Consider the following 26,844-nt stretch of genomic DNA (forward strand, 5'->3'; position numbering starts at 1 on the left):
AGTATTCCTTGTATTCTTTACCCCACCCTGGATGACATTTTAACACACACACACAGAAGGAAACAAAGCCAAAACATAAAGAAATATCTAATATGGCTGAAGAGTCAGAGACTTCCAGAAGGCCTGTGCTGCACCAGAGTTAGCTACTTTGGGTTAGGGTGTGTGTTCTAATTCGTTTTGCTCTGTTGGTTCTGCAGCTATAGAGTTCCAAACAACAAGAGCATCCGCTGGGAATGGGAAGCCCATTACGAAAACGTCCACGTTAATGCTAACAAGTTTCTCCCAGCAGTCAGCGCTAAAAGGAGAAGTCATCTGAGATTCGGCAAACAATTACTGAATCGTCATTCCAAAGTAAAATGTTAAGAAGGAATACCGGCCCCGGCTGCACCTCCTAATCCGTGTACCTCCTCACCCGAGCCTGGACAGGCAGGAGGAGTCAAATTCTGCCAGTTGCTCCTTCCTTGCTTCGTCCGTTTGGAGTGCATGTTAGTTTTTTTTTTTTAGTGCCAGGGTGCCGCGTTGGGAGTCAGGAGCGCTCCTCTCATTTAAAATGTCACGTAAATGTCACAGGTTGACTCCCAAAGCCAATTTGGGAAAAGATGCATGAAGAGGAGCTGGCTTGATGTTTAACCTCTAACGCCGACGGTCCTGAAAGGAAAGCGAACATAAATCTACATTTAGATCAAGCGGACTTGATCCAGCCAGGATTTTATTTCCTTATCGCCGAACACATTCAAATGTTCTTGAAGAAGCTGCATGAATCCGATGCGTGACACCGGCTGGAACGTCGACCCTTCAGTACTGCCTGATGAGCTTCTTCCTCTGGGAGGTCTTCCTCAGGAGATGCCTGTAGTCGAACGGGTTTTCCTCCGTCCGGCTCTCCGTGGAGGCCGACCTGGGAACGGAGCGCCTGAACGCAACACGGGGGGGGGGGACAATGGATTCAGCACAAGGATGGAAAAACAGGACAAGCAGCAAATAACCAGCAGGAAAGGAGGAGATAAAAGACAAACAGGGGACGACTTTCAAATGGAGGACGGACCTGTTTCCGCCGGCAGGTTCGAGAAGCTCCGGTTCTGTGGCGGCCCGCTTTCTGGTGGGCTTACTGGCTGCAGATGGCTTCTGCTCTGCCGGCCTTCTGTCCGTGGGCTCAGGTGTGTCCCCGAGCGACGTGTCCTCGGTAGAGACGGAGGATGAAGACCTGCTGGTGGACAGTGCCCCGTAGTACTGGTCGTCAATTTCCAGCAGCTTTTCTGGACTGGAGAGACAGGCGGGACGGACAGACGTCAGCAGGACAGCGTTAACAACCAAATAACCCAAAGACACAATCAATCAAGAGCCCCCTTCCCTATGAAATGTGGAAATACACAACTAAACCTTGTGTTTGTGCAAACAAACTTTCCAGCAGTGAATGAAGGTGAGGATGGCGAAGAAAAGAGGACGATTATGAACCCAGAACCAACGATCCGACCTCCATTGAGCAGGAGCGAGAAAAAGGCCACTTCCACGAGAAGGTCAATACATATCACGGATTATTAACAGACGGACGACCGCCGTTATTGGAAATCGGTGTCTGGACTGCGAGCGTGGGACAGCGCGATGGCGAGCTCGCCGTGTTTCCTGGTTCAGCCCTGATGCCTGGCCTAGTTCCTCCTATCGTTCCCTCAGCATTGTTTACTCCTCCTGACGCCTGCCCCCCCCCCCCCCCCCCCCGTCAGCCGACGCCATCCGTCCTGCTGACCTTCTCCTCCTTAATGAAGCATGTAAACTGCTCCTGCCCATCTCTGCCTTTATTTGTCTGCATGCACACAAATTATTACCCTTGATGCGTCGTGCTGTGGGCCTCTCCTCAGACAGGTATGATAAAGTAGGACCCGCCCCCTTCCCATCTATTGGTCTAACTCAGACGTGGGCAAACTCCGGGACCCACCGAATTTGTCAAAATTATATGATGAAATTAAATTGTATTATTATTAAACCTCATTCATTTAACCTTTTCCCTGTCATTTGCATATTCATGCTTTGCTACCTGTAAAAGGCCAAATCCTTTCATGTAATGGCTTTTACATGTCGTTGGTAATAGTCAACCGGGCCGCCACCCTTCACCGGTCCGTGAGCTATTTGTTACTGAGCCCAACAGAAAGGAAAAAATATAATTTCCATTTTATTGATTATTAGAATCTGACAGGTGTTTTATTTTGAAAAAACGACCAGCTTTTCTCCAACGTAACAATCACCTGTGAATTTTCTTAGTCGCGTGATACGTTACTAAATAAATTACGCCATCAACTAGCAAAGATGAGTAAAAAACAAACGTCTTTGGAGAACTTCCTTATAAAGGCCAACAGAGGAGGAAGAGGAGGAGCCGCCGACCTCCGAGAAAAGAACGCTTCTTATAACAGACAAACACAGGAGTCGTATTTAAAGCTCGGGTTTATCAACAGGTGACTAGTGCACCAAGTCCGCTCTGCGATCGGTTGCTAGACGAGCTTGAAAACGGCAGCGGCCACTTACTCTGCGTTCCTTGGCTTGCGTTTCTCATCCTGGACAGACCTCTGAGCGAAAAGACACAGAGGACAGATTACTAGCGATCAATCAAGCGCTCCTAATCGCTAGCAAGAGAAAAAAGTGCTTTCAGATCGGCGGCTCCCAAACCGCCGATCTGAACAACTACTGGGTGGACTGGCATCAAATTCATGGTCCCCGGAGGGTGAACCAGAGCCCCTTTAGCCCCCCCCCCCCCACGGTGAGGTTGATATCTGCGGTATTTTGTGCAATTCTTTTGGACAAAATACTCGGAAAATCGAAGGTGTTGAAATATCACAAAAAAATGTCAGAAAGAAACTTTTCCAGTCTAATCGTTCGACTGGGAATCGTCCCAATGGGAACAAATCGGTTAAAGATAACTACAGACAGAGAAGCGTTTCTGATCAATAGTTCCCTGCGAGGTCGTTCCTGTGTCACATGGCTTCAGACAATGGCGAGCTCGCCCCCCCCCCCCCCATGTCTCGTTCCCGACTCACATGAATCAGGTTGTAATAGGTGGAGTCCTCCGGTGTGTTGAGGGTCTTCGGCTGCTGCGACCGGCGGGGGGTCCGGGGAACTCTGACGTCACCTGAGAATCAACAAAGGCAGAAAGGAAAACGCTGGAGAGCGGATAAAAATGGTTTCTGCTCCCTGCTGTGTTTACGTGAACGACGGATCAATCTACGACGTCAAATTCATTTTCAGACAGGAGGTGGATGCGACGCGGATGTATTTGAAGTTTTTTGTGCCGTTTTGGGACTTTTATTGGCGAGTAGATCGTTGAGGAACGACTTCAAAATGGATTTGCCGAACATGTCAAGCGTTTTCTAGCATCGTGGGGGGGGGGGGGGGGAAGAACGCTGACGTTTGTCTATTTGAGATAGAACGAAACAGTCCGTCAGCTTTCTCTTGCATTTCTGCACTTTATATTTCTATGCATGCCTGAAGCACGCTATGATGTTCCACCAGACCCCCCCCCCCCACCGCATCACTTCCTACATGGCTGGTGTGATCTGACACCGCGACCTTTGACTTTGCCGTGCTTGCTGGCTCGCTGCAGTTTAACCCTGAGGCCTTTGGCTAGTTGGATTTTTCCAGTAACAGCCTTTCGCACAAACTGTCTGATAGCTTTGCTCCACCCACTTTGACTCCCTGCACTGTACTGAACATGAAAAAAGACCATACTCCAGTAGAAGTGTTGTAATCTATTACATTTGTCACGCCTAAAGAAGCCATTGCAATACTCCCCCAATACTCCTACGACCTTTGCTTGCCGCTCATCATTAATCACTTCTGATGCAACGGGCAAAAAAAAGCATCAATCACAGAAGCTCAAAGGTAAAAGGGGAGGAAAGTTTACGCCGTTATTGAACAACGAGGTCGAAAGGTCATTCTGCATCGCGCAAACGAGCGAGAGCCAACTTAGCGCAGCGTCTTATAAATTCATAATTGTTGGAAACGCTTGCGCCCGAATCGTGATTGACATTTGACGACCTTTCTTTCCCATCGCAGGTGCCGCAAATGATTTTGACGTTTATTGTCTTGATGGAATTGACGAGTACGGATTCGGACTCATCTCATACCCCCCCCCCCCCCCCGGGTATGAGATGAGACTTCAGCGGCGGCTAATTCATCCTGCTTCCCTTCAGGCGACAAAGAAACGGCTGCAAAGGGCAAAACATGCCTCCATTAAAGGAGCGCAGCTCTCAAGTGGGTGATCAACCTAAGCCCCGCCTCCCACACGTATAAGCTCTAATGGATGATGTAAAGCGGCACTAATGTTGGAATGGACTTCAAACCTCGAATGAAGAAGCAGGATTATTACAATATTTTGTCAAGACTCCTGAACTCAAGAGGACGGCGACATTAAAGCTGCCATTTTCATTCTGCAAACACGATAGTCCAAAAGCAATTACACTTTTCACCTGGCCCAATCAAAACGTCGGATTTGATCGGACGGGAAGCGTTTATTTTCGTTCCCGCTGCTTGATTTCCTCCTGTTTTCTGATCTAATCAAGCTTAATAATAATATTTGTTTTCAGTGCAGCAGGAAATGACACGTTTGAGTTTTAGGACTTCTCAACCAGCTCGATGTTTCAGCGGGTCAATCCACAGCGTTCTGCATTATACTTATTGCTTTCTAATCGGTCCCCCCCCAGAGCGAATCTGAATGAGCGTACTTGATTTGTGATTCTGGGGGGCGTAGCCATTGAGCGCTTTCCCTCTCACAAACATGCCGTTGCTCTCGGGGTTTGATTGATGAGCCCTGATGATCTCGTTCAACTTGTGCTGCAGAGCCACAAACTGCTGAGAGGTCTTGGAGATCTGTTGGAGGAACACACGACGGGGATGAAAACACACCGGCCGGTTTTAGGCGTGGCTTCGTGGTGTCACCTCTTTGGAGAAGGTCTCCAGCTGAGCAGCTTCCGTCTGCGCCGATCGCTCGCTGGCCTTCAGCGTCTTCCTCTCCTTGTAGCCTTGGAAATTGCTCTGGATTTTCACGGCAGCCTGCTCTTCTTCCTTTTCCTCTTTTTCAGCGTCTGCCTCTTCCTTACGTTCTATCACCACGTGAGAAAGATCCAAGGTCTCCTCCTCTGCCGCCTCCTTGGGTTCCTCATCTGCCTCCTCCTTGGGTTCCTCATCTGCAGTCTCCTCCTTGGTTTCATCCTCTGCCTCCACCTTGGTTTCATCCTCTGCCTCCACCTTGGTTTCCTCCTCTGCCTCCTCCTTGGTCTCCTCCTCTGCCTCCTCCTTGGTTTCCTCCTCTGCCTCCTCCTTGGTTTCCTCGCCTGCAGTCTCCTCCTTGGTTTCCTCCTCTGCCTCCTCCTTTGGTTCCTCGCCTGCAGTCTCCTCCTCTGCCTCCTCCTTTGGTTCCTCGCCTGCAGGCTCCTCCTCTGCCTCCACCTTGGTTTCCTCGCCTGCAGTCTCCTCCTTGGTTTCCTCCTCTGCCTCCTCCTTGGGTTCCTCATCTGCAGTCTCCTCCTTGGTTTCCTCCTCTGCCTCCTCCTTGGGTTCCTCATCTGCAGTCTCCTCCTTGGTTTCCTCCTCTGCCTCCTCCTTGGGTTCCTCATCTGCAGTCTCCACCTTGGTTTCCTCGCCTACAGTCTCCTCCTCTGCATCCCCCGTCTCTTCCTCTGCATCCTCCTTGGTTTCCTCCTCTGCCTGCCCCTTTGGTTCCTCGCCTGCAGTCTCCTCCTCTGCCTCCTCCTTGGGTTCCTCGCCTGCAGTCTCCTCCTCTGCCTCCTCCTTGGGTTCCTCGCCTGCAGTCTCCTCCTCTGCCTCCTCCTTGGGTTCCTCATCTGCAGTCTCCTCCTTGGTTTCCTCCTCTGCATCCTCCTTGGGTTCCTCGCCTGCAGTCTCCTCCTCTGCCTCCTCCTTCGGTTTGTCCTGCGTCTCTCTCTCCGCTTTCAGCTTCTTTCGATCCCGATGGCCTCTGAAGTTACTCTGAATGACCGTAGCGGCTTTTCCCTCATCCAGTCCTGTGGCGCTCGAGTGCGGTTGGGATTCTGCCGTTGCTTCGTCCCGTCCGTGCAGATTCCCCTCCTTCGTGTCGTCCTCCTGGTTTTCATTCCCTGCCTCTCCTGCCAGGATATCCTGAATCCCTGCTTCCTGTTCCCCTTCTGGATGCTCGTCATCGTCTGGCACCTGCGTGTGATCGCTGCCATCGTTATCCTCTGCTTCGTAGGTACTTTCCTCTTCCTCATCATTCTGCTCTTGGGTACCAGATGGCGTTTTCCTGTCTTCGTCTTTGCTGGCTGACTCCTGTCCACCTTGTCGTTCCTCCTGTGCTGTCGTCTTTTTCCTCTCCTCAAACCTTTTCCGCTCTCTGAAGCCCCTGTAGTTGCTCTGGAGAACCACAGCCGCCTTCGTCTCCTCTTCCTCGATCTTCGCTTCATTGACGAGTGCAGAGGGTTCTTCCTCGGTGGCGACCTTTTCAGTTTCACTCTCTTTTTCTTGAACTTCCTTCTCTTTCGATTTGGCTTCCCTACGGACAGACAGAGATGTAACCATTAAAATCTTAATTTTAATGGTTACATCTCCGGAATGTTCTCTCGTACTTCTTTCTTTTGAAGCTTTTCCTCTCCTTGTGACCCCTGTATCGGGCCTGGATCTTGGTTGCGGCTTTATTTTTCTCATCTACCAACTCCTTGTATTTCTTTCTTGCAAGGTGGCCCCTGCAAACTGAAGAGGAAGAAGAAACGGAAAATCAATGTAATATGCAAAAGTTACGTCGCCGTGGAAACTCATTCCACCTCACGTCACTCTTACCCGCTTGAAACTGGACGATGAAGGCCTCAAACTTTGCTTTATTTTTGCCCTCAGCCACCTTCTTCCGAACTTTTTGACCCCTGTAAACTGAGTGTGAAACAAAAACAGAGAAAGGTCAGCCTTTCAGCTTCGCGCCTCGTTGGCGTTCAGGGAGATGAGAACATATAGTGTTTACGAACCCGACTGCAGGACCAGCGCACTCTGCTCTCGCTCTTTTATCATCCGTTGGTACCGCTTGGCTCCCAGCCAGCCTCGGACGTAAGCCTGGAGCAGAACGACTCTCTGCGTGGCCTGCTGCAGCATCAGGTTCAGATGCTCAACGTGGTAGTACTTGAGGAACACCTGAGAGGAGGTGGGAACAGGTAGGAGGTTCTGTTTTTGAAGCTGTTTGTCTGTTTGTTCACAGGATTATCGAAAAAAAACCCGCTGGATTGTGTTTCTCGAGCTGGAGAACGGATTTAAATGGGGAAAAAAACGGATGAAATTCGTGAATCAAGGTTTGGCTGTATTTAATTAAACATAAAAATTGCATGTAGAAAATCTTTTTTCCTTTTTTAATTTAGTGTCTGCAGTTTATAATCAGGTGCGCTCAATAGTCCGGAAATTTACGGTACGTACTTTAAGGTAAATAAAATGTCAGATGCAAAAAAAAAAAAAATACTATTTTAAAAGAGTTCTAAATGATCAGTGACACATTCATTTTTATAGGACGTCCTAATTCAGTCTGATCGCCCTTACCCCATAAATAAAGGTAACCGCATTATCAAACACGGAACAGAACACACACTGACCTTCGTCTTCCCCATCGCCCAGCCTTCCAGCTTTACCCTCTCCAGTATTGCAGCGCAGGATTCTTGAGTCGCGGCCGGCTCCTCGTGAGCGTGAAAAGCCAGGATAGCGTACCTGCAACGGTCAGCATAATCCCCGGGAGACGATCAGAAACAGACGAAGCCACTTCCTCGGTGCCGTGCGGGATTCTGCTGACCTTTTGATGAAGTTGGCAAACAGGATACGGTGAGAGTAGCCCTGCCGTCTGATCTTGGCCGTCTCCAGGACGCCGGTGTACCGCAGCTGAAGCAGGACTTTCTCCCTGTCGAACTTGTTGGCTTGGCGATCGTTGTTTGGTTTGATGCAGCGAACAAAGTGAGGCTGGCCGGCCACCATCTTGGACAGCAGGTCCATGAGGGAGTACTGTCGAGAGAACACGAAGCGTGAATCCAGGGGGAACCACGGCGAAGGGTTGAGGCAGGGTCGGAAAAATCGGAATCTTACTCTGAAGTAGGAAGCGACCGTCTGCGTTCTCATGTTCGTGGTTTCTCTTGGGTGGTAAGGCGTGTCTCCGGGCTCCCCGGGCTAAACACGCACACACACACATAGAACTCACAGTAATTCACGCTGGAGGTTGATGACTTTACATTTTAGCGCGATAAACAGCACTGATCCAATACAGCACAATGACATGAACAAATCACGATGAGCAAAAAAGAAGGGTCAACTGGACTCGTTCAAGTTAGAAGACGTTTCATCCAAGAGGCTCCTTCAGTTCTGAGAGACTGGTAGAGAGTTTAGAGCAGAAAACAAAGAAGGGACCGAAGTCACCAAGGCAATCAGACTCCCCAGGAGTATTAGCATTTCCTTTATGAATGCTAATGCAGTCGTGAAAGCTGACTAACCAATCGCTTGTCGACTCCAGGCAATTCGTTAGTCGTGTTTCATGACTGCCGGGGAGCGTTAGCGTTCATAAAGGAAATATGATTGCCTTGGTGATTTCGGTCCCTTCTTTGTTTTATGCTCCAACAAGAGTATAAGTATCTAAACTCTCTTCCAGTCCGTCAGAAGTGAAGACGCCTCTTGGATGAGAAGTTAATCATCTTCTATCTAACTTGAACGAGTCCAGTTGACGCTCCTTTTTTTGCTCGCCATGATTTACCATGACCTGGATGACTGAGAATCTACACAGACAATCAGCAAACACAATATGCACATATTGGAATGTGATTTACAAAAGCTACTGAGCATCTACAGAGCAGAACCGCTACGTTCGGATCCATGTATTCCAATCCAGGTGATGTAGAGAGACTAGCAGGTGTCTACGACTGTAAAGTATGAGATGTGATTACCTCACTGAAAGAGAAATGACTATATAAGTTCAGGACTCCCAGCTTTAATGATGGAAAAGCAGAGAAAGGACCAAAAAAATAGAAGTCAGAAACACAATTAGAAACAAAAGGCAGGCGTGAAAGACACAGAGATAAGAGAAGGCTGGAGGTAGAATTCTGCTGGCGAGCACGAAAAGAGAAAAAGACAGATCCAACAACTTTTCAGAGATGCAGACGACGACGCGGCGATAACACAGACGGCGGCGCAGCTACCTTGGCGAAGGTGACGGTGCGTGTCGGGGTCCGCGGGCCGCGCATCGTGTTTACGCCTTTACCCTTGGTTTGGGCGAGGTTGCCTGTGAAGTAAACAAATAAACAAAAAGCAGGTCGATGGACATTACAAAACCAGTTTGTCATCCATGCAGGGACTCGGCACGTAGCTTTATCAGCTGGTGGCAAATCAGTCGTTATCTTTTAGGTTTGGATCCTGCAGCAGCATTTTTCTGTCAAGCCCAACAAAATGTTTTGTGCACATAAAGAAAATTTCATTCCATTGGACTTTTCTTTTCCCGTCATTACGGAATGATTATTGGATTTCTGATTTGATTTCGGCGGCCTATTCTGCCGGCACGATCAACCCTCGCTGCAGACTCCAGCAAATTACAGCAGGCAGTGAAGCAACAATAGCATATTGTTTCGAGCCGAGATAGCATTCATTGCTATTTATTAACTCTTTAATTAAAAAAAGCACACAGAGAGCTCTTATTCTTCATGTGGAAAGACTTTTCTCTGTCACCTGTCCTGGTGAGCGGGTGAGTGACCAGCTTGCACGTCAGGTCGTCCTCGGAGGACCTCAGCAGCAGGATGATGTCGGCCGGAAGAGTGTCCTTATTCTTGGCCAAGAAACCTGCAGCGTTGTAAATCACCTGGAAGTTCGGTAGAGCGGGTTACGCTTGCACGGAAGCCAGCAGACATCGCTAGAAGTCTCTTTAACGCAAGGAAACGTGGCTTACCTTTCCAGCATAGTGGTGGATGCCAAAGCCGAGGTCGACCCTCTTCGGCCTCCAGAAGCTTTTAGACTTGAGGTTATCTTCAAATTTCTCTAAAAATGTCAGAAAACATATGAATTTGACAGGGAAACGTTTCATAATACGGATTACAAACGTTGGATGGATGAGAACTGACCTACAAGGGTCTGGTCCGTCGCCTGTGGGAAGCGGCTCTCCTCATCCAGGAGTGCCAGCATCCCCATCGGTTTCTGTAAGAACAGGTCCAGGAGAGGCCGGTTGTCCTCGTACTCAATCATCCGAGCGTCCACCTCCTCATTCAGGTACTCGTCCTGCACAGAAGTGGACAGACATACGTCGTATCCTGCCCCGAATGACATCAGTCAACCGGACTCATCCTCAGCGTGAGGGGGGGGGGGGGAGACGGACGGGATGAAGCAGGAGCGCCGTAAACGTTCTTATTCCTGTCGTGCAAATGAGCCACAGCGGCAAATCTTTAGGCCTGGCGACATCCCGAGACAGTCTGCAGCCGCACACGGCGATCAGCTGATGAGAAAGGCGACGCCTCTTTGCATTATAACCCCCAGCGATTCCCTTATGCTCCGTGCACACGGTGCCACAATAGAACAAATGTGCACCCGGGCCCGGTGCCAACAATGCCCCAGAGTGAGATGAAGTCAAATGCTCACTGTCTTCAACTCTTAATTGACCCTCGTTTGGGATGATTTATAGCTGCTCGCCGTGGGTGAGGCCAAATCATTTAACAGTAGCAACCATTCTCTGCCCCCGCCCCCCCCAAGGCAAAACGCACCCCCCAGGACCGCGTGGAAGGAGAATCGGAATCCTCATTACCCGTAAATAAAGACAGAGGAATATTTCAGCACTGCCTCCTCTCTTAAGGTGCAGAGTGACGGCTTGTTAGCAGGGGGGGGTTTTCCATCAACACTGGTGCTTTTACCTGTTCCCATGCAAATATGTGCTGGTTGAAGTAGAACTGGATCTGCTCGTTGGCGATGTTGATGCAGAGCTGCTCGAAGGAGTTCTTCTTGAAGTTCTCGAAGCCGAAGATGTCCAAGATGCCGATGTTCAAGCCCTTGTCTTCCTCTCTGCGGGACAGAGGAACGATGCTTGGCGAATTCCCTCCGACAGCAGCTCCCAAACCAGAAGCACTTCCTCACCCTGAGCTGCTGTCAGGCCTCAGCAGCACGTTGATGCGGTTGACGATCCAGTTGAAGAGGCGACCGTAGAGAGCCTTGCCCATGGCGTCCCTCACCTCCGCCGCCTTCTCTACCGGGTTGGGCCGGACAATCGTCTCACCCCGGGCCACGACGCAGTGGGACGTCAGAGCTTCCTGGAGCTCGTCTGATCGGATGCAGAGCAGCGACGCCACTGCCGGGGGGGAGAGGGGGGGTCAGGTTGGGTTACAAAATCATCCCACGCCGTGCCTCTCGCTTTCCTCTCACCGTTCTCCAAGACGGAAGTGTTGGAGATGACGCTCTTGTCTGTTTGGTGCTCCGAAGCGACCGGAGAAAATTCAATGTCGCCCGAGTTGAGGATGGCGGCCAACGTGCTGTAAACACTGCCCAGCTCCTGCAAGACGGAGCGGACGCTTGACCTTTGAGCGCTAACTGCACTCCTGTTGTGTTAAAGGCTTTCGCTTTTACCTCCAGCGTGAATCCAATCACTTTAAAGCACTGCTCCACTGCATCAAACTGCTCCTTGTAGAAGGCGTTACGCACGATGTCAGGCCCCAATTTAATGTTCTCATTAAACAAATACCTGCAAAGAAAATAATTCAAAGAGAGAAAGACAAAGATCGGGATTGGGCCATCGGGAATTTGCAGCGTGAACAGGAAATAAGTGTTTCAGCGAAGCGGCAGCCAAACCTACTTCGGTGTTTTACTGTCAGAGAGTTTGTAGTGGGCAAGTTTCTTCCTGTCCGCCAAGCCAGCGTAAATGTAGTAGAAGATATGGAAGTTCTTCTCCCCTCTGTGGAAAGACACGGAAACATCTTCAGATCTTAAAGGGTGAATTTAAGACGATGAAAATGCAAGAAACAAAAGATGTACAAAACAAGAACTGAGAAACGATCCCAATCGCAGAATCACTGCCAATCCCACCGCCCAGGATCTCCCGATCTGGATGGAGTGACAATAAGAGATGTTTCCCAAACAGTCGCTGGAGGATTAGCAGCGAAGCGAACACACTGGACGACAGGCCGGTAGTCCAGGGAATAAACTTGAAGTACCGGATTCCTGCGGCCGAGGTTTGTTAGACTCATCACAGAAAGCTTTCTCCTGTGCTTTCCCATCTTGAGATAGGCTTGCCTGAACCAGAATTAGTGTCAAACACCAGGGTGTAGTTGCACTCAATTATCACGTCCCCGATCGAACCCTCTGACCCGCGGTTCTGTTCCCTGATGGCGTTCCTGAATCTGCTTCTGAAGCGCCGCCGAGGATTCTCAAAACGCCGCAATCTTTGATCAAACAGGAAATAAGCTAGCCCTTCCACTTGACCCAGTTCGGTCTGCAGACGCTCGATAAGAAGGAAAAATAGATGGACTGAAGTGCAGGTTGAATTTAAATGCCACCGGCATCAAATGGAAAAAGTTGAGTGTGAAAGGACGGGATAGAGTTTGTTAATGACTGATCCCTAACAGGAAAGCGACCTTGGCAAACGTTGATGAGCAGGATCGGCGTTGAAGGTCGCATGAAGGTCACGCAGACACACGGGGCAGCTGACAAAAAGAAAGGTATTTACACTGCTTGGTGGATGACTCGGGATTTCTCCAGCAGGTACTCGGATATCTTCGCTCCGACCACCGTTCCTCCGCAGGTGAACCTCATCTCCAGGTACTTGCCGAAGCGGCTGGAGTTGTCGTTGATGACGGTGCAGGCGTTCCCGAAAGCCTCCACCAGGCTGTTGACCAGCAGGATCTTCTCCTGGAGCGTCCGGTTATTGGCCTGAACGACACGGAATTGAGCTGACGTTTAAAAAAGGCCTCCGTGCCTCACGGGTGGATCTGAGACTCGTGACTCACCTTTCCAAGAACTGTCAGCTGTTGCACCAACAGATGGGCGCTCTCTGTTTTCCCGGCTCCACTTTCTCCACTGATCACAACGCACTGCGCACGGGAACACAGCGGAAACTAGCGAATAGCGACACTAAGGGTTTCCCAACGGATTCAAATCGACAGCAACAAAGCAGATGTGAACCCCCCGTCTGCACTCGCCGCCGCCCACGTTACCTGGTCTGCGTTGTACGACACCATGGACTGGTACGCTACGTCAGCCACGGCGAAGACGTGCGGTGGGTTAGCGGCGCGTTTAGCGCCAATGTACATCTTGGTGTACTGTGGGATTGAAAAAGAAAAAAAAAATCAGTGCAATCACATGTACGGGCCCAGGTGCATCATGGGAGCACGCACAAAATACCTGAGGAGTGTATATGTCCATCGTATGGAAAGGGTTGACTGCGATTAGGATGTCTCCCACATACGTGTAAATGTCCCCTCTCCCGTAGCGACTCTGGAGCTGCTCTGTTACCGTGTTCTGGAGGAGCAGCAAGCGTGACGCAGATCAGAGGCGCGTCGCACGAGTTCAGCTTATGTCCTGTTATAATGCATTATTGCCACGTCAGGCAGTGATTCATTCTCCTGTCTTCCTGCTGATAGGACAGGTACATCAACAACAGGGCTGCCCCCCCCCCCCCCCCCCCCCTCTCGTTCCAGAGCTGCTTCCCCGCTGAGGGATGGGTGGAAATATCCGCTGGCAACCGAGACCGATCCTATCGTTCAACACGTCAAGGCGGAATCCAGATATGACAAATTGCTTAAAATGTTATTTGTGCAGAAACCGCCGTCGGATGTGGAATGACGTAGGATCACACGAACACTTTAAACAAAACTGACTCTGTATATAAGCGTAAAAAAAAATGAACCTCAGCCGGGAAAATCCTCCTGCCGAGGACGAGACAGAGAAATGAACCTGGAAGCTCCGGAGAAAAGCTTTTTGGCATTTTGTTGAGATTAATTTGAGGCCTGGAACAGACAGATTCAATTCTAATCTTGAAATATGGAACCGTGTCTGCTGTGAGAACGAGCCTCCAAGTCCAAATATACGTCGACTTGCTCACCTCATCTAGAACTTCTATGGTGGCGAGGTTGTCCGCCTCTCCCGGTTCATCCTGCGACGTCATGTGGCTTCCTTTTTTCGTGTGAATGCGCTCATGCCTAGAATTCACAAAACACACAATCGGGCTTTTACGCAAACATCGTAAGTCATCTCGAGTTACCGGAGCAGCGCCGTCTACGGCTCGTCTCTCGCAAGCTCCTGCTATAGGCAAAGGTCAAAATACAGCTATGAGCTTCTACAGCGTGAAACACGGAGGCCATCTTTGTTCGGGTTGATGTCGCTGGGTTAACAGTAAAGGTCGTGACCTCTGTTGCGCCGAAGCATCAAAAAGGTGGAGGAAAACGTGACAAAAGCAACAAACCACAATTTTTTTAAGGAACTTAAAACCAGATCATGTATTGATTCCAAACACACGGTCGATCTACAGACGGCGCTCTGTCTGTTGCGATCTATTCCTACTGTGGCACAACGGTCAGGGAGGCTTTTTGTTACCTGTCGTTACCGCCTGCGCCTCTGTCTGTCATTCCGTGATGGCTTAAACAACAGAGATAGGATCATTTCATTTCAAGCCACACTTTGAAGGTGAACATTCGGCGTCATGTGACCTCTGAGGCAGGAGGGGTTTGTATCTGAGTGTAAAACATCCAGCATGGAGGGTAATGTGGATCAAATGATTAAACCCACTGACGGGAGGGCTTCCAGGCTATTTTAAGGGGTTGGAAACAAAATCCATCAAACACTTAACGGAGTGCGAGCGCTCTGCTTGAGCTGCGAGACAAATGGGAGTGTAAAAATGTGAGGTTTTAAAGAGGGAGCATCCGAAAAAACGCAGGTCGGACGGTACCTTGTTTTCTCGATCACTCCTATTTGTTGGTTCAGATCAATGAGCTCCATCAATTGTTTCTGCAAGATCTTCTCGCTGCCGCTAATTTGTTTGACGAACACATGCTGGAGCAGGTCTAGGACATTTGGTCTCAGCTCAAAGTCCTTGATCAGACATCTGCAGAGGAGGGAGAAGGAGGAAGAAGAGGCTCATGGTGCGTCTGAAAATGAGCTCTCGGCCTAAATATGGATTATTTGCCGAGGCGTAACGGGCGCCGCGACGGCCGCACTCACTTGCAGATGAAGTCGTTAAAGTCGTGCGACCACAGCTCCGGTTGGTGGAGGGTGGGCGGAGGATTTCTGTTAACCGAAGGAATGGAAAAGATAAATGGAAAGATAAGATGAGATAAGATTTAAGCAGGCGGGCCGGAGAACAAAAGGCCGAGGCGCCGAGTGGAACGGCGGAGCGGAATCTGGGCTATTAATCATCCGAGACATCCAGAGGTGTTTCTGAGGTGGCCTGTGCCAACAGCAAACGGCGCTCCACCTGCGCAGCCGGGTGGCGCTGACGCAGCTGACGAGAGAGCGAGCGTCAGTAGATAGCAAGGGCGTGCTGCTCAACAGAAGGCACGGGGGTATAATAGACCACGTGCACGGATTATTTAGGGTCCCACTGTGAAAGTATTTTAGGGCGGGGCTATAGTTTTAAGATGGATATAAAAAAAGCTTTGAAATTCTTCGGTGAAACACCAAAAGGTGAGAGCTCGACTCAGCGGCTCTGACCTCCAGCCGACAGGACGACATCATCAGGAGGTCGTAACAGTCCATGAGGAGGAGGATTACCGTGAAAATCAATACCGATGGGCGACACGTGTGATATGTCAGTCACTGGAGCGATTGACGATGCTTTGGATTCTGGTGTGCTGATTGTGTGTCGGAAAAAAAGCCTCGAATCAAAGCACCTCGATTTGCCTCTTCTCCTTTTTAGGTCAAACTAATTTAATAAAAAACTGTAATTCGGCTGCAGCGATGGCCTTTGTGCTGCTTTTTGCTGCATGCAGAACGAACCCACAGCAGTGAGACGAGTGTGAACAGACAGCCTGGAGCTCTGGCTGCAGCAGTCACATAGATTCTGAGAGAGCGGCGTGACGGCGCCCGAGGTTCTCCACTCCCACAGCAAGAGGGACGGCTTTGTGTGTCACGGACGTGCGACTGCGTGTGGACCATTTCGGGGGGGGGGGCGGCAGTGGTGGACAAAGTGCCGTGCCATTAAGGCGACAGGGACGGAATCAGGAGACGGTAAACAATTACTTTTCACCTTCAGCCCACAGAGATGAGGAAAAGGCTGTGAGCTAAGGCCAGCAGGGGAGGGGTTAATGGGTGAGCCCCTTCAAGATGGCAAATAAAATGCATTTGGAATGGGAAGACTGCACTTTGTCTGGCAGGAGTCGGAATAGGGAAGCAGGAGACGGCTTTTCTGCACACTTCAGTAAGTTTTATCACCTAGGTATTTTGAAGAGGGCTCTCATTGGATGAAGATCAGAGAGGGGCGGGTCCCCATCGCCCAGCTCTATGGCGGTGATGCCCAGAGACCAAACATCGCAACGAGCGTCGTAGGTCGAGTCCAGCTGCTGCTCGCATGCTATAACCTGCAGGGGACAGAAGACGAGGGACAAACACAGACAGCAAAGACACATTCTATTTAACTGGGCTGCAAGTCTGTGGACAGTTGAGCTCTTTTCACTTTATTTTCCATTAAGAATTAAGAATAAGTAGAATGCAAAAAAAAAAAAGATTAATAACGGAGCTCTAATATTTCAGATGATGTCCTGTTATGAAGCAAATTCTTAAATGGGACGTCATAAAGTTTGTCTTTTTCATCTTCTTTGGACACAAAATGTTGGAAACGTGCATCACAATGTCAGAGAAACGTAAATATCTTTACAACGGAAGGCAACCATCATCTTGTAGTCCGTCAGACAGACGAGGCTCCACTTACCTCCCAGCTCAGTCGCAAAACGAGCGCCGCTCAAGAATGTAGGCAAATTTACTTCTGTGCAAAAATTAAAATTTACATAATCTGAAATGTGTCCACTTGCGCAGATCCGTTAAAAATCTTTTCTATTAATGATAAAAAAATAACCTTTTTCACAAAATCTCTTAGGCGTCCGCTGGAGCTACGTCCTTTCGAGCGTCTTACACAAATCAGATGACGATCCCGGAGTCTTAACACCACACCTGACGGAGACTGAATTCTAGTACAGAATTTGCACGACATGCAAACCTCATGTAAAAATGTCCATTTTGATCAGAGTGAATGGGCACGGCTCATTTTACAGGCAACAGCCGAAAGACACAGACGGGTTCTTCCTCCTAAAGTTCGTCTGGTCTTTCTGTTTCGGGTCTTTTTTACATTTTGACATTTATTGCCAAAACTATTTAATGCCACTCTTTAGAAATAATACACTCCTTTAATGTAAGACAGGAAACTAAAACAGCTCATTCAGTCTCATGCAAATCATTTTGGTTTAGTTTGTCTTAGTAACCTATTATTTTTGAATTTAACGCAGAGATTTTTGTTTTTCCTGCGGCGGACGGCTCGATATTTATTCTGCAAACGTGCTTTAGGTCAGGTAACAACTGCGGTAGCTTTTCAAAAATGAGCAATATACCGATTTTAAAATGCAGTTGAGAGATTATTCTCAAATAATGAGGCCGAAATTACCCACAATGCAACTCGGTAAACAATTGAGTGGGCTGCTTCTACCTCGGGTGCCATCCAGAATGGCGTTCCCACGGAGGTGTTCCTCCTCAGGCGGGTGTTTGTCAGCTGGGCCGATACACCTGTGGGGACGAGAACACACACTTCAGATGCTCTACCCTTGCGTGCAGTGTGTGTGTGTGAAACTATTTGCAGAAACTTCCTCTGAATGTGTTCCCCCCCCCCCCCCCCCTCTCAATCAGAGGCGAAGCTGATAAAACTTATGATGTGTGAAAGAGGAAACGGTAAACAGCTGACAGGAGGCTGAGTGGATCAAAAAGCTTTCTTGTGTACCGCTGATGAAGCTGTCACCATGGTGACAAGGAGGGCAAACAAAGACAACAGAAGTACGCCCTCACAAAGCCATCAAGCAAATGATCGATTACTTTGAGTCGCACATTTTTGTGCAGCTGCGGGAGATTATTTCAGGAATATTCGACCACAAAACGAGCGTGGACGGCCGTTTGACAGCCGGGGACGCGACCGCTGATTTATTAGCTTGTGTCACACTTTGGGGAGCAAATCGAGAGGCAACGAATGGAGTCAGAGATGGAGAAAGACGAGGGCTTGTGCGTGGACTTCATGTGTGGTTAAAACCCCTGACAAGGAACATGCTGACCCACAATCGTGACTTCATTGCAGTCCAGACGGATCAGCGTTACGCCTCCCACGGCCGTCTCTACTGAAGCAGCAACCGGGACAAAAGCAGCGCCTCGGGACAGAAGGCAGCGAGCGACCCGGTCGGGGCGCGGACGCCATCCTGAGTCCTCCTGTCTCACCTCAATGTGGTGCGTTCCTTCAGGGGAATATCATTTGCACGCTTCTCCAACGCACAATGCGTCCTAGCGTTCGTAAATGCGTGTGCAGATGTGCTTTACCCAGCATGCACCTCTGACAGCTTCAGCAACCGGTTCCATCCTGCATTGAGTTCTGAATGGTTTTTGTCGTTGCTGTCGCAGAGCGGTAATATTCTGAGGTGCCCGCTGGCGGTTGCGAGTTAAATCCAGGGGTGGGAATGACGTCAGAAGGGATTAAAAACGCATGTAGGAGGAGAGCGAAGCAAGAATGCACATCGACACGCACAGGAACGATGGACCCACGTGATGCGTAGACCTACGACATCTGCAGTGATGAACGTTTCTACATGGCGGTGCACAGAGACGTCCATTAAAGGCTCGTAGCCCCCCCCCCTCGCTCTGCTCCATTAGCCCAGAGAGGAGCCCAGAGAGGAGCCTGGCGGGCCACTCTTAATAATCATCACACACAGAAGGCTGTCAATTAGCATATTCATGAGAGACCCGTGAACGTTCGGCTCCTCTCACTCATCCTTTTTTTGGGGGGGGGGGGTCCATCTCTTTGCTATTCGGTTTCTCTGCTGGTGATGAGTCACGACGGGGGCGTTATCTCCTCAGCTGCCCGGCGTAGCGTGACACCCCTCCACGAGAAAATCCATTAATCCCAGCGTGACGCAAAAAGCCGGCGTGTAACCCCGGCGAGCAGGAGGCGGGCCGCCTTGTGTGGTTTTTGTCACTCTGCAAGTTTTATTTCTAAACTGCTGCTTCAGTGTTTTTTTTTTTTTTTTCTGATGATGTCATAACCGCCACGTACCTTTCAGATTCAGATTTAAGGATGGATCGTGTCTTTCTTTCTCCTCCTGTGTGGAGCTAAAGCAGAGACCGACTTGGTGACACATTTATACATCTAAATGCAAATTCAGACGCTGTTTCATCTTTTTTTTTTAAACTTCCTCTTCTTCCAGTTAGACTGAGATGCTGCCGCCGCATTTGCCAGTTAGCTTTTAGATAAATGCTATAAATTCACTTTTATGAGCTGCTTGGTGGAGGTTTGCGCTCTCGGAGTGCTTTTCTAGTGTTATCTTTGTCATATATTTGTAACTACGGATCCGACACATCCATCCACTTTGGAAAAAAATAAAAGGTTTGTGTTTGTCGATCAGACTTTCAAAGGAGAGGATGATCGAAAGTTCATTCATCTTTGCCTGCTGCCTCTCATCCTCATATACAGCGATTCCCTTCATGCCCCCCCCCCCCCCCTCTTTGCATGTGCCCAGCACATGTAAAAGGCTTTTAAGAGAAGCACACAATTAGCCGGCTAAATGCGAACCAAAGTGCAGATTGTATTTGTCGGGACCTGCTTATTCTGCAGACGACAAACAAGGGTTGAGTCACCGCCCCGAAAAGAGGGCGGATTTGCCTGTCATGTACCAAGAATGGTCGGTTGTGCCATTTCGAGTGGCTCATTTGGTTAAGAAAACCCAAAAGCAAATCAGTGCAAACGCAACAACGCCCGGCGCTGTCTCTTAAAGACGGGGTTTAATGGAAAAGTAGAATCATCTGCCACCTTGTCGGGTTGGGTAAATGTATTCCTGCCCCAGGAGGAAGCTAATTGGTGGGGCAATTTATTCGGAAAGAGGCTGACGGTAATGGATTTGACCTTTTTCCGTTAAATAGAACATCATTTCCACTGATTAGAGGAGGACAAAAAAAAAAAGAGACCCCAAGCGAATCCTACCAAAATCCACTAGTTTGACGCCTCCGTGCGTCGTCAAGAGGATGTTGTTGCCTTTGACGTCCCGATGGATGGTTATGTTGACGTGCAGGTGCTGCAGGCCCTGAGGAGAAAACCACGTTCAGCTTTACCCGGGCGGCGCCTGTCTTCAAAATGATCTGGTTGAAACCCTGACCTCTCCTCTACATCCGAAGGGTCATCTTACCATGAGAGCCTCGCGCAGGATGTAGGCGACGACGGGTTCATCCAGCCTGCATCCTCTCTTCAGCAAGCCTTTAGCCAGATCCGTCACAGAGCCCCCGTTGCAGAGCTGAAAAAGATTAGAGAAGAAACTATGAGTCAACAGTTACTGCCCGAAGACGAGGGGGGGGGTCCTTTTAGCGTGTTTGACCAATGATGAAGTAAATATTAAACATGATCTATGAATCAAGTAGATCTTTTTATGTGTTCAAACAGTGCAAAAACAAAATATTGTACATCACAAACTGTTTACAGCAAAGTCTTCCATTCTGAAAATGGAGCGTACCAAGAATAAAAATCTGGGGGTGCCCCCCCCTCCCCGCCTCCGTCGCGCGGCACAAAAAATGACCATTTATTCTGTGCACTTGTAGGTGTTTTCTTGTGAACCACAGCATCCAGTCGATGTAGACACAACTGCCAATCCCTGGGAAATGACTGGAAATTACCTGGCGGGTTACCATGGCAACAGTAATAACCCTTCATTTGGGTCTTTTCTTTGTGAGCCGTGAGAGGAATATGAAGAACAAGACGTCGGTAATGCTGAGTGGAGATAACTGGTAGATGTTGTATATATATATATATAATCTATATAATCCAGATGTTCCTCTTTATTGGTTGCGTATTTCCACACATATTCAATCTTAACTGCATGCAAAAAAAAAGCAGTATTTTGTGCAAGATGGAAGATTTCAGATTAAAGACGTATTCATGTATAATTACACTAATTTCAAGCACTTGAGAGCTGAAAGCTGAAACTGTGTGTGTGTGTTTATTTAGGATACCAATCCCCCTCCTTGCAGCAGACGCATTCCACACGCTTGAAACGAGGAGATGCTGCAGACAACAGCTCAGCGTGGGGAACGAAGGCAGCATTTACTCCCCTGAAATGTCAAGGCAACATATGATTTGGAGACCGGTGTTGCGCCACAGCGAGCAGCTCTGTGCTCCGAGTGCCTTCCCCCTGCCTTCCTAACAGAAAGCTGCAGCCGGCTCAGGCCGGAGCGTCGTGACGCAGCCGCAGTGTATTTGCAGCTGTGCACGCCAACCTCTGAACAGGAACCCATTTTGTCGTCTGACGGGTTGATTGCGGCGCACGTGCTTTGAGTTTTGAGTCGTTTCTGCTCAGCAAAAGCTAATTGAGGAAGCCGCAGGAGACCCCAGCTATAAGTGGCGTCACACTTTTTACAACAAAACATCAAATTTGTTTGATTTTAACCACCTAATATTGTAATTATTGGTTATTCTACTGATTCTTTTTTTTATAAAGTTAGACTTTTCTCATTTTTAAATTCCTATTTTTGTTGTTTTGTTTCCCGTTGGTTTCGTCTGTGGTCGTTTTTGCATCTGGTTGGGATTATTTTGCGTCCCTCTACAGATGATTTGCGTTTCTGTGGTTGTTTCGTGTCACAGCGTAGTTGTGGTGGATTTCTGTATTTTGCTTTTGTCTCTGTGGTTACTTTGCATCCCTTTGTAGCTGTTTCACATCTACCTATGATGTCTTTTGTGTCTCCTGTAGCTGTTTTTACATCTCTTTTTGATCTTTACCGCCACCAAGGAGGTTATGTTTGTCTGTTAGCGACATAACTCAAAACCTTTCAGATGGATCTTGATATAATTTTCAGGAAATATTGGGAATGTTACCAGTAACATGTAATTACATTTTGGTGCTGATCCAGATCATCATGCGGACGGTGTAAAGTTAGGAGGGGAACGAGCTGCTTGGCGGAGGTCTGCGCTCTCCGAGTGCTTTTCTAGTTTTGTAGCTGTTTTCTCATGTCATTGTGTGTTTATTGATTTATTTTCCAACAGTGTCTCCAAACAGGGCCCCGTCACCGACCTTCTACTCTTTGCATCCTGATGCTGAAATACGTTTTTGACCTTGACTATGCGATGGCAGGCGTCTGGTTTCTATCTGTCTATCAAGCCACCCATCCGTCAGAAACCCAGGGAGGTGTTGCAGGATGGATGGCGTGTACCTCAGCTGCCCCGCGGGGCCCTGAATCACTCCTCTCTGCTACCAGACGTGCAGACAAGCAGCAGTTAAGCAGAGAATACCGCCGAGGCTTCCGCAGACGGGCGATGAGCTGCGCCCGACGTCGGTCCACATCGCTGCTGCCATATCACCTGTCATCATTAAATTACGTGGGGCAGACAGCTAAAGCCAAACTAATGAGAGGTTTAGCGCGGCTAAATGTTAGCACTCCCACCGTAGCTTCAGCACCAACTTCCAGAAAGTGATGCCAGACATGAGCATCAATTATTTGAGATGTGGTGACGGCTCAAATCTCCAGAGTGGAAATGAGTCCAACAGGTCAAGTTCATGTGACGATGACATTTTCCTCTAAACAAAAAAAAATAAAACCTTTCGCGCTTCTGGTTAATTTCCAAAGCTTTGTTTTGTACCACCAGCTCATTTAGACGTATCTGATTATCCTGATTTAGAGCTCAAACCTGAATTTGCTTCATAGTGAGGGGGATGTTCTCCACTCCAAATGAGCTCAGGTGCTTTTTCAGTCATGCAAATGAAGGCGGTCAATGAAAGACGTGGATGAAACGGATGTAAAGATGAAACAAACGCACAGATGCTGACTTTTACTTCCTCTTTGATGGAATTACAAACATAAATGTCCCGTCTGTGGACGTCTTGCTGCATCTGAAACACTGGATAAACACTGTGTGATAAACTGGACGGCCTCCAGACGAAGGCGCTCCTGTTCTTACCGCGGCCTTATCGTTTACACCCGGATAATCGCCAACGGTGTCTACTTTCTGCCACCATTTATCCAAAAGCCCCAACAAGGAAGACCACTTTAAACCTTGTTGTCAATTAATGACTGCAGAGTTTGCAGGAGGGCAGGACGATGTCAAGCGAAGACTAAAGGGACCTAAATGTCCAACATAAAATAACAGAGGACAAAGGAGCGGAATCTTTATTCCAACAGAATTACCATTTAGCTCTTTATCAATGAAACAATATGAAAAATGTGTAAAAATGATTTTAATATTTCTTCATCTTAACTATCAACAACCATATTCATACATAATCTTTTTTTTTTATTTCTCTTATGAGAAGGATGGGATTAGTTCTTAAATGCCGGACTGACATTTAACAGGGTCTTTGGATGAAACGCGGGACCTCTTAAATGACATGCACCTCCAAATCAGGCTTGTATTTCCAATCAGAGAATAAAAGTCGCTCCGTCATCGTCTTCTTTGAAGTATTTCTAAACTCTCTGGGAGTAGAATTAAGCGTCGGGACATGAAAGCCGTCTCATCTCTGCCCGCATCCGTCGCCATAAAGGAGTCGGCTACAGCGGCAAAGCCAAAAGCTGGCGCCCCCCAATGAGGGGCTAACATAGGAGAGGATGCAATTTGTGTGAGTAGTGTTCATAATGAGGGTCTGCAGTCGGTGCAGGCCTGAGGAAGACTCCGCTCTGCAGAGACGAAGGATGGAAAATTACAGTTTAGAGAGGAGGGGCAGTAACCATGGTGAATGACCACCTCATCGCCTGCTTTCCTGTCTCTTCACCGCTAAAAGCCCTTGTGCATCTACTTCAGAGGACACACACACACACACACACACACACGCAGCCTCTTACGGAACTGTCAGGCGGTGATTTCAGCATGCGGATTAGCTGCCAGATTTAGACTGCTGGTTGCAGATTTTTGCAAATGTTATAAAGTGGATGAGGAAACGGGGAGTAAACAAAGACGCAGAGTGAAATCCACTCCTGCAGGATTTGTATTCTGACTCAATAATCCAGTCCTGATCCCGGTTCTTGTTTGTTCCCACAACACAACGTTCGGTCCGGTCGTTTAGGTCATATAAAAATCGCCCTCGATGCCTGAGGGCGGTGATTGCAGACGGAAGGTGAGTCTGTGGGTTAGCGTAGCATCGATGCTGTTGATATCTCCAGGTTTGTGCGACCCGCTATCAAAGCCAGAACCCAAATAACACGTTCATAAAACCCACAATCACCGCTTGCGTTTCACCCCACAAACGTGAGGTTGACCTCCATTACACATTTGTCTGAAGCCTGACATTTGAAAAGCAGGGCGATGGACTATGAAAGGCGGAGAACTGACATGAGAGATGTGCAGAAAGCGCCTGCAGCCCCCTTGAACTGAAATACCACACGTAAAGCCCGCCACCGATGCGCCGTCGGTCCAAGACATCTGTCTCAAAGTCAAACGCAGCGATGTTGTGAGAAAATGAAAACAATCTTCCATCTTTTCCACGTTTAACCAAAACCCGAATGGGAATCAGCCACATGAGGCGCTGCTCCAACCCGCCAGGTGCATAAACTGATGCACTTACACAGGACTGCACAAAGAAACCCCAGCAGCAGGGAACCCGGGTCAGACGGGCGGCCTGGAGGTAAACTCCTAGACCGCTCACAGCGGATTAAACTACCGGTTAATCCATGGACAGATTTGGTTGCTGCATCTACCTGGCGACACACGCTGCGTGAAGTACAATGGGCCTTTTAATCTGCGCCTTCTTTGTCTGCAGCCGCGGTAAACAGGTGATTTCTACACGTTTAATCTAAGGTTGGTGGCGAAGCCTACCTCCAGAACCAGCCACAACTGGTCCCCGCATTTCACGTCCTTCTTGTAGTACATCCCGTAGAATTTGACGACGTTGGCATGGTCAGAAAGAGTCTTGAGGATGTTGTACTCGGCTTCGATCTCCTCGTCGATGTCCTGAAAAGCAGAATGATTGTAGAAACTGAACTTTTGAAGTTGCATCGGTGAAATTAATGAATAAAAAAGACGCGGAAAATCGGATTTAAACATACAGAACTAAGATCATGACCAAGTTGTGTAAACACGAAGCCGGATAGATGCAAGATTCTGTTGCCTTTGGGCAGTGGTCTAAGCTAAGCTAGGCTAACTGTCAGTTTCAATATTAATAATGCATATATTCTAAATTCAACTTATGTTCTTTTACATGACGAGCGTCAGATGATTGGTTAATGCTCTCAACGTAACGCCTCTCGTCCATTTAGAGTCTGTGATTGGTCAACTTTGTTACTGCAAGTAGCCGGGAGTCGATGGAATACCGGCATTGAGCGTCCCGCTGATGGAGAGCGGTTCCTCTCCGGAGATAATTCGCTGCTGGCTGCAGATTGGACGAACGCTCCTTTTCTAAATGTGCTGAGAACGAAATGATCTGCCAGAGCGGCTCGCTACACTGATTAACGGCGTCTTCTGGAGATCTACTCCTTACACCTGTTCCACCTTTATAAATGCCTCACGGCGACAGGCTCGCATCCTTTTCCGGATGACTCGAGTAATTTAACGTGAAAAGCGACGGAACATTCCCGATAAGAACTCACATGGATGGGATCCAGTATCTTCACCGCCGCTTTGCTTCCGTCGTTCTTGTTGAGCACCTTGTAGACCTTTCCGTACGTCCCTTTCCCGATTGTCTCCACGATATCCCAGGTGTCAGTGGGATCTGGGAAGTGGTCAAAGACAAGCGATTTCCCTGACTGTGGAAACATCCTCAGGAGAGATCTCCTGCGGGAGACAGAAGAAGTGGCATAAAGGAGAGTAAAGAACAAGCTTGTTCTCAAGTACCTTCCCTGTAAAGATGATGGTGATGAAGATGACGATATTAACTCCAAAGGTTACGACTGTGCAGTGAAGCAGCACCAGATGAGCAGATCCAGTGTCAGGTGTGATGTCATGCTGGTTTGTTTTGGAATTAAACTGGAAGCGCATGAAGTGGATTAGCACCATAGCTGGGGGGGTCTAAACACTAGGGAAACCCTCGTCCCTAAAGCTGCATGCTATTGGTCTAAAAATATAAATGTCAGCGCGTTAAAACTGTATTTATTTTATTTAAAGCTCGTCGTAATGCAACAAACATTAATGTCAACTCCAGGTTAATAAATGCAGTGAAAACAGGATTTTATACTCGCGTGGAAATGTTCAAAGGAAAGTTAGTCATCAAAGAATGTCCTATAATTGGGAAGGAATATGGAAAATACAAAAACAAGTCAATAAAATACTTCCAAGTGGTGCAACAACACCCCCAAACACACCTATCATAGACCCATCAGGACAAGGAGGTCCGGTTCTGATGTCGCAGGATACCGTGAAATCCAGAATAAAAGCAGAACGCATTCAACAGATTTACATCTTTCTCTCAACACGACGCCGGACATTTTCAAAAAAAGCAATTACTCCATTTCTGCGCAAAAGGTCAGGATGGGAGCGGTGGCAGGCCGGCCCCGACCCGACGGTGAGTGTAAACCACGGAGGAGGAGCCAGCGCCGGATAATCTCACCGCCCTGCTCCCGGCGCTGCCATTGGAAACAGCGGTAGGAGATACAGTGGGATTAGCAGGAATTAGCCACCGTCGCAGCATGAGCCTCTCCCCATATAGATCCCCATTGATACGCAAAGGAAAGCCGGTTAAAGGCCCCGAGCGCACGGCGCTCCAGAGGGCC

General features: G+C 48.5%; 1 protein-coding gene across 1 annotated transcript; it reads right to left on the reverse strand.

Annotated features, from left to right (window-relative positions):
- Positions 1-775: 775 nt before the first annotated feature.
- myo3a (myosin IIIA) lies at positions 776-25,902 on the reverse strand. Its single transcript, XM_068747790.1, has 37 exons — positions 25,726-25,902; positions 24,956-25,090; positions 20,352-20,456; positions 20,150-20,249; positions 17,624-17,700; positions 16,360-16,505; positions 15,151-15,216; positions 14,879-15,034; positions 14,527-14,568; positions 14,036-14,132; positions 13,336-13,452; positions 13,149-13,253; positions 12,942-13,025; positions 12,662-12,864; positions 11,792-11,890; positions 11,566-11,680; positions 11,365-11,491; positions 11,080-11,290; positions 10,860-11,007; positions 10,080-10,233; positions 9,908-9,996; positions 9,691-9,820; positions 9,168-9,250; positions 8,916-8,957; positions 8,068-8,148; positions 7,781-7,986; positions 7,587-7,698; positions 6,975-7,137; positions 6,796-6,882; positions 6,585-6,708; positions 5,830-6,511; positions 4,921-5,526; positions 4,707-4,851; positions 3,024-3,115; positions 2,515-2,555; positions 1,043-1,258; positions 776-910 (listed from the first exon to the last, which is right to left on the reverse strand). Exons 1-37 carry the CDS (start codon positions 25,891-25,893, stop codon positions 796-798), a joined length of 5,469 nt encoding a protein of 1,822 aa, XP_068603891.1. The 5' UTR covers positions 25,894-25,902; the 3' UTR covers positions 776-795.
- Between the last annotated feature and the right edge of the window lie 942 nt (positions 25,903-26,844).

Source organism: Brachionichthys hirsutus, chromosome 14, assembly GCF_040956055.1.
Source record: "Brachionichthys hirsutus isolate HB-005 chromosome 14, CSIRO-AGI_Bhir_v1, whole genome shotgun sequence".
In the NCBI taxonomy this organism is placed as follows: Eukaryota; Metazoa; Chordata; class Actinopteri; order Lophiiformes; family Brachionichthyidae; genus Brachionichthys; species Brachionichthys hirsutus.

Coding starts and splice junctions, on each gene's coding strand:
- myo3a (XM_068747790.1), bottom strand. CDS start 25,893: ATGTTTCCACAGTCAGGGAAATCGCTTGTCTTTGACCACTTCCCAGAT. Junction 9,997..10,079: donor GACGGACCAGACCCTTGTAG/GTCAGTTCTCAT, acceptor TGACATTTTTAG/AGAAATTTGAAGATAACCTC. Junction 6,883..6,974: donor TGCGCTGGTCCTGCAGTCGG/GTTCGTAAACAC, acceptor TTTCACACTCAG/TTTACAGGGGTCAAAAAGTT.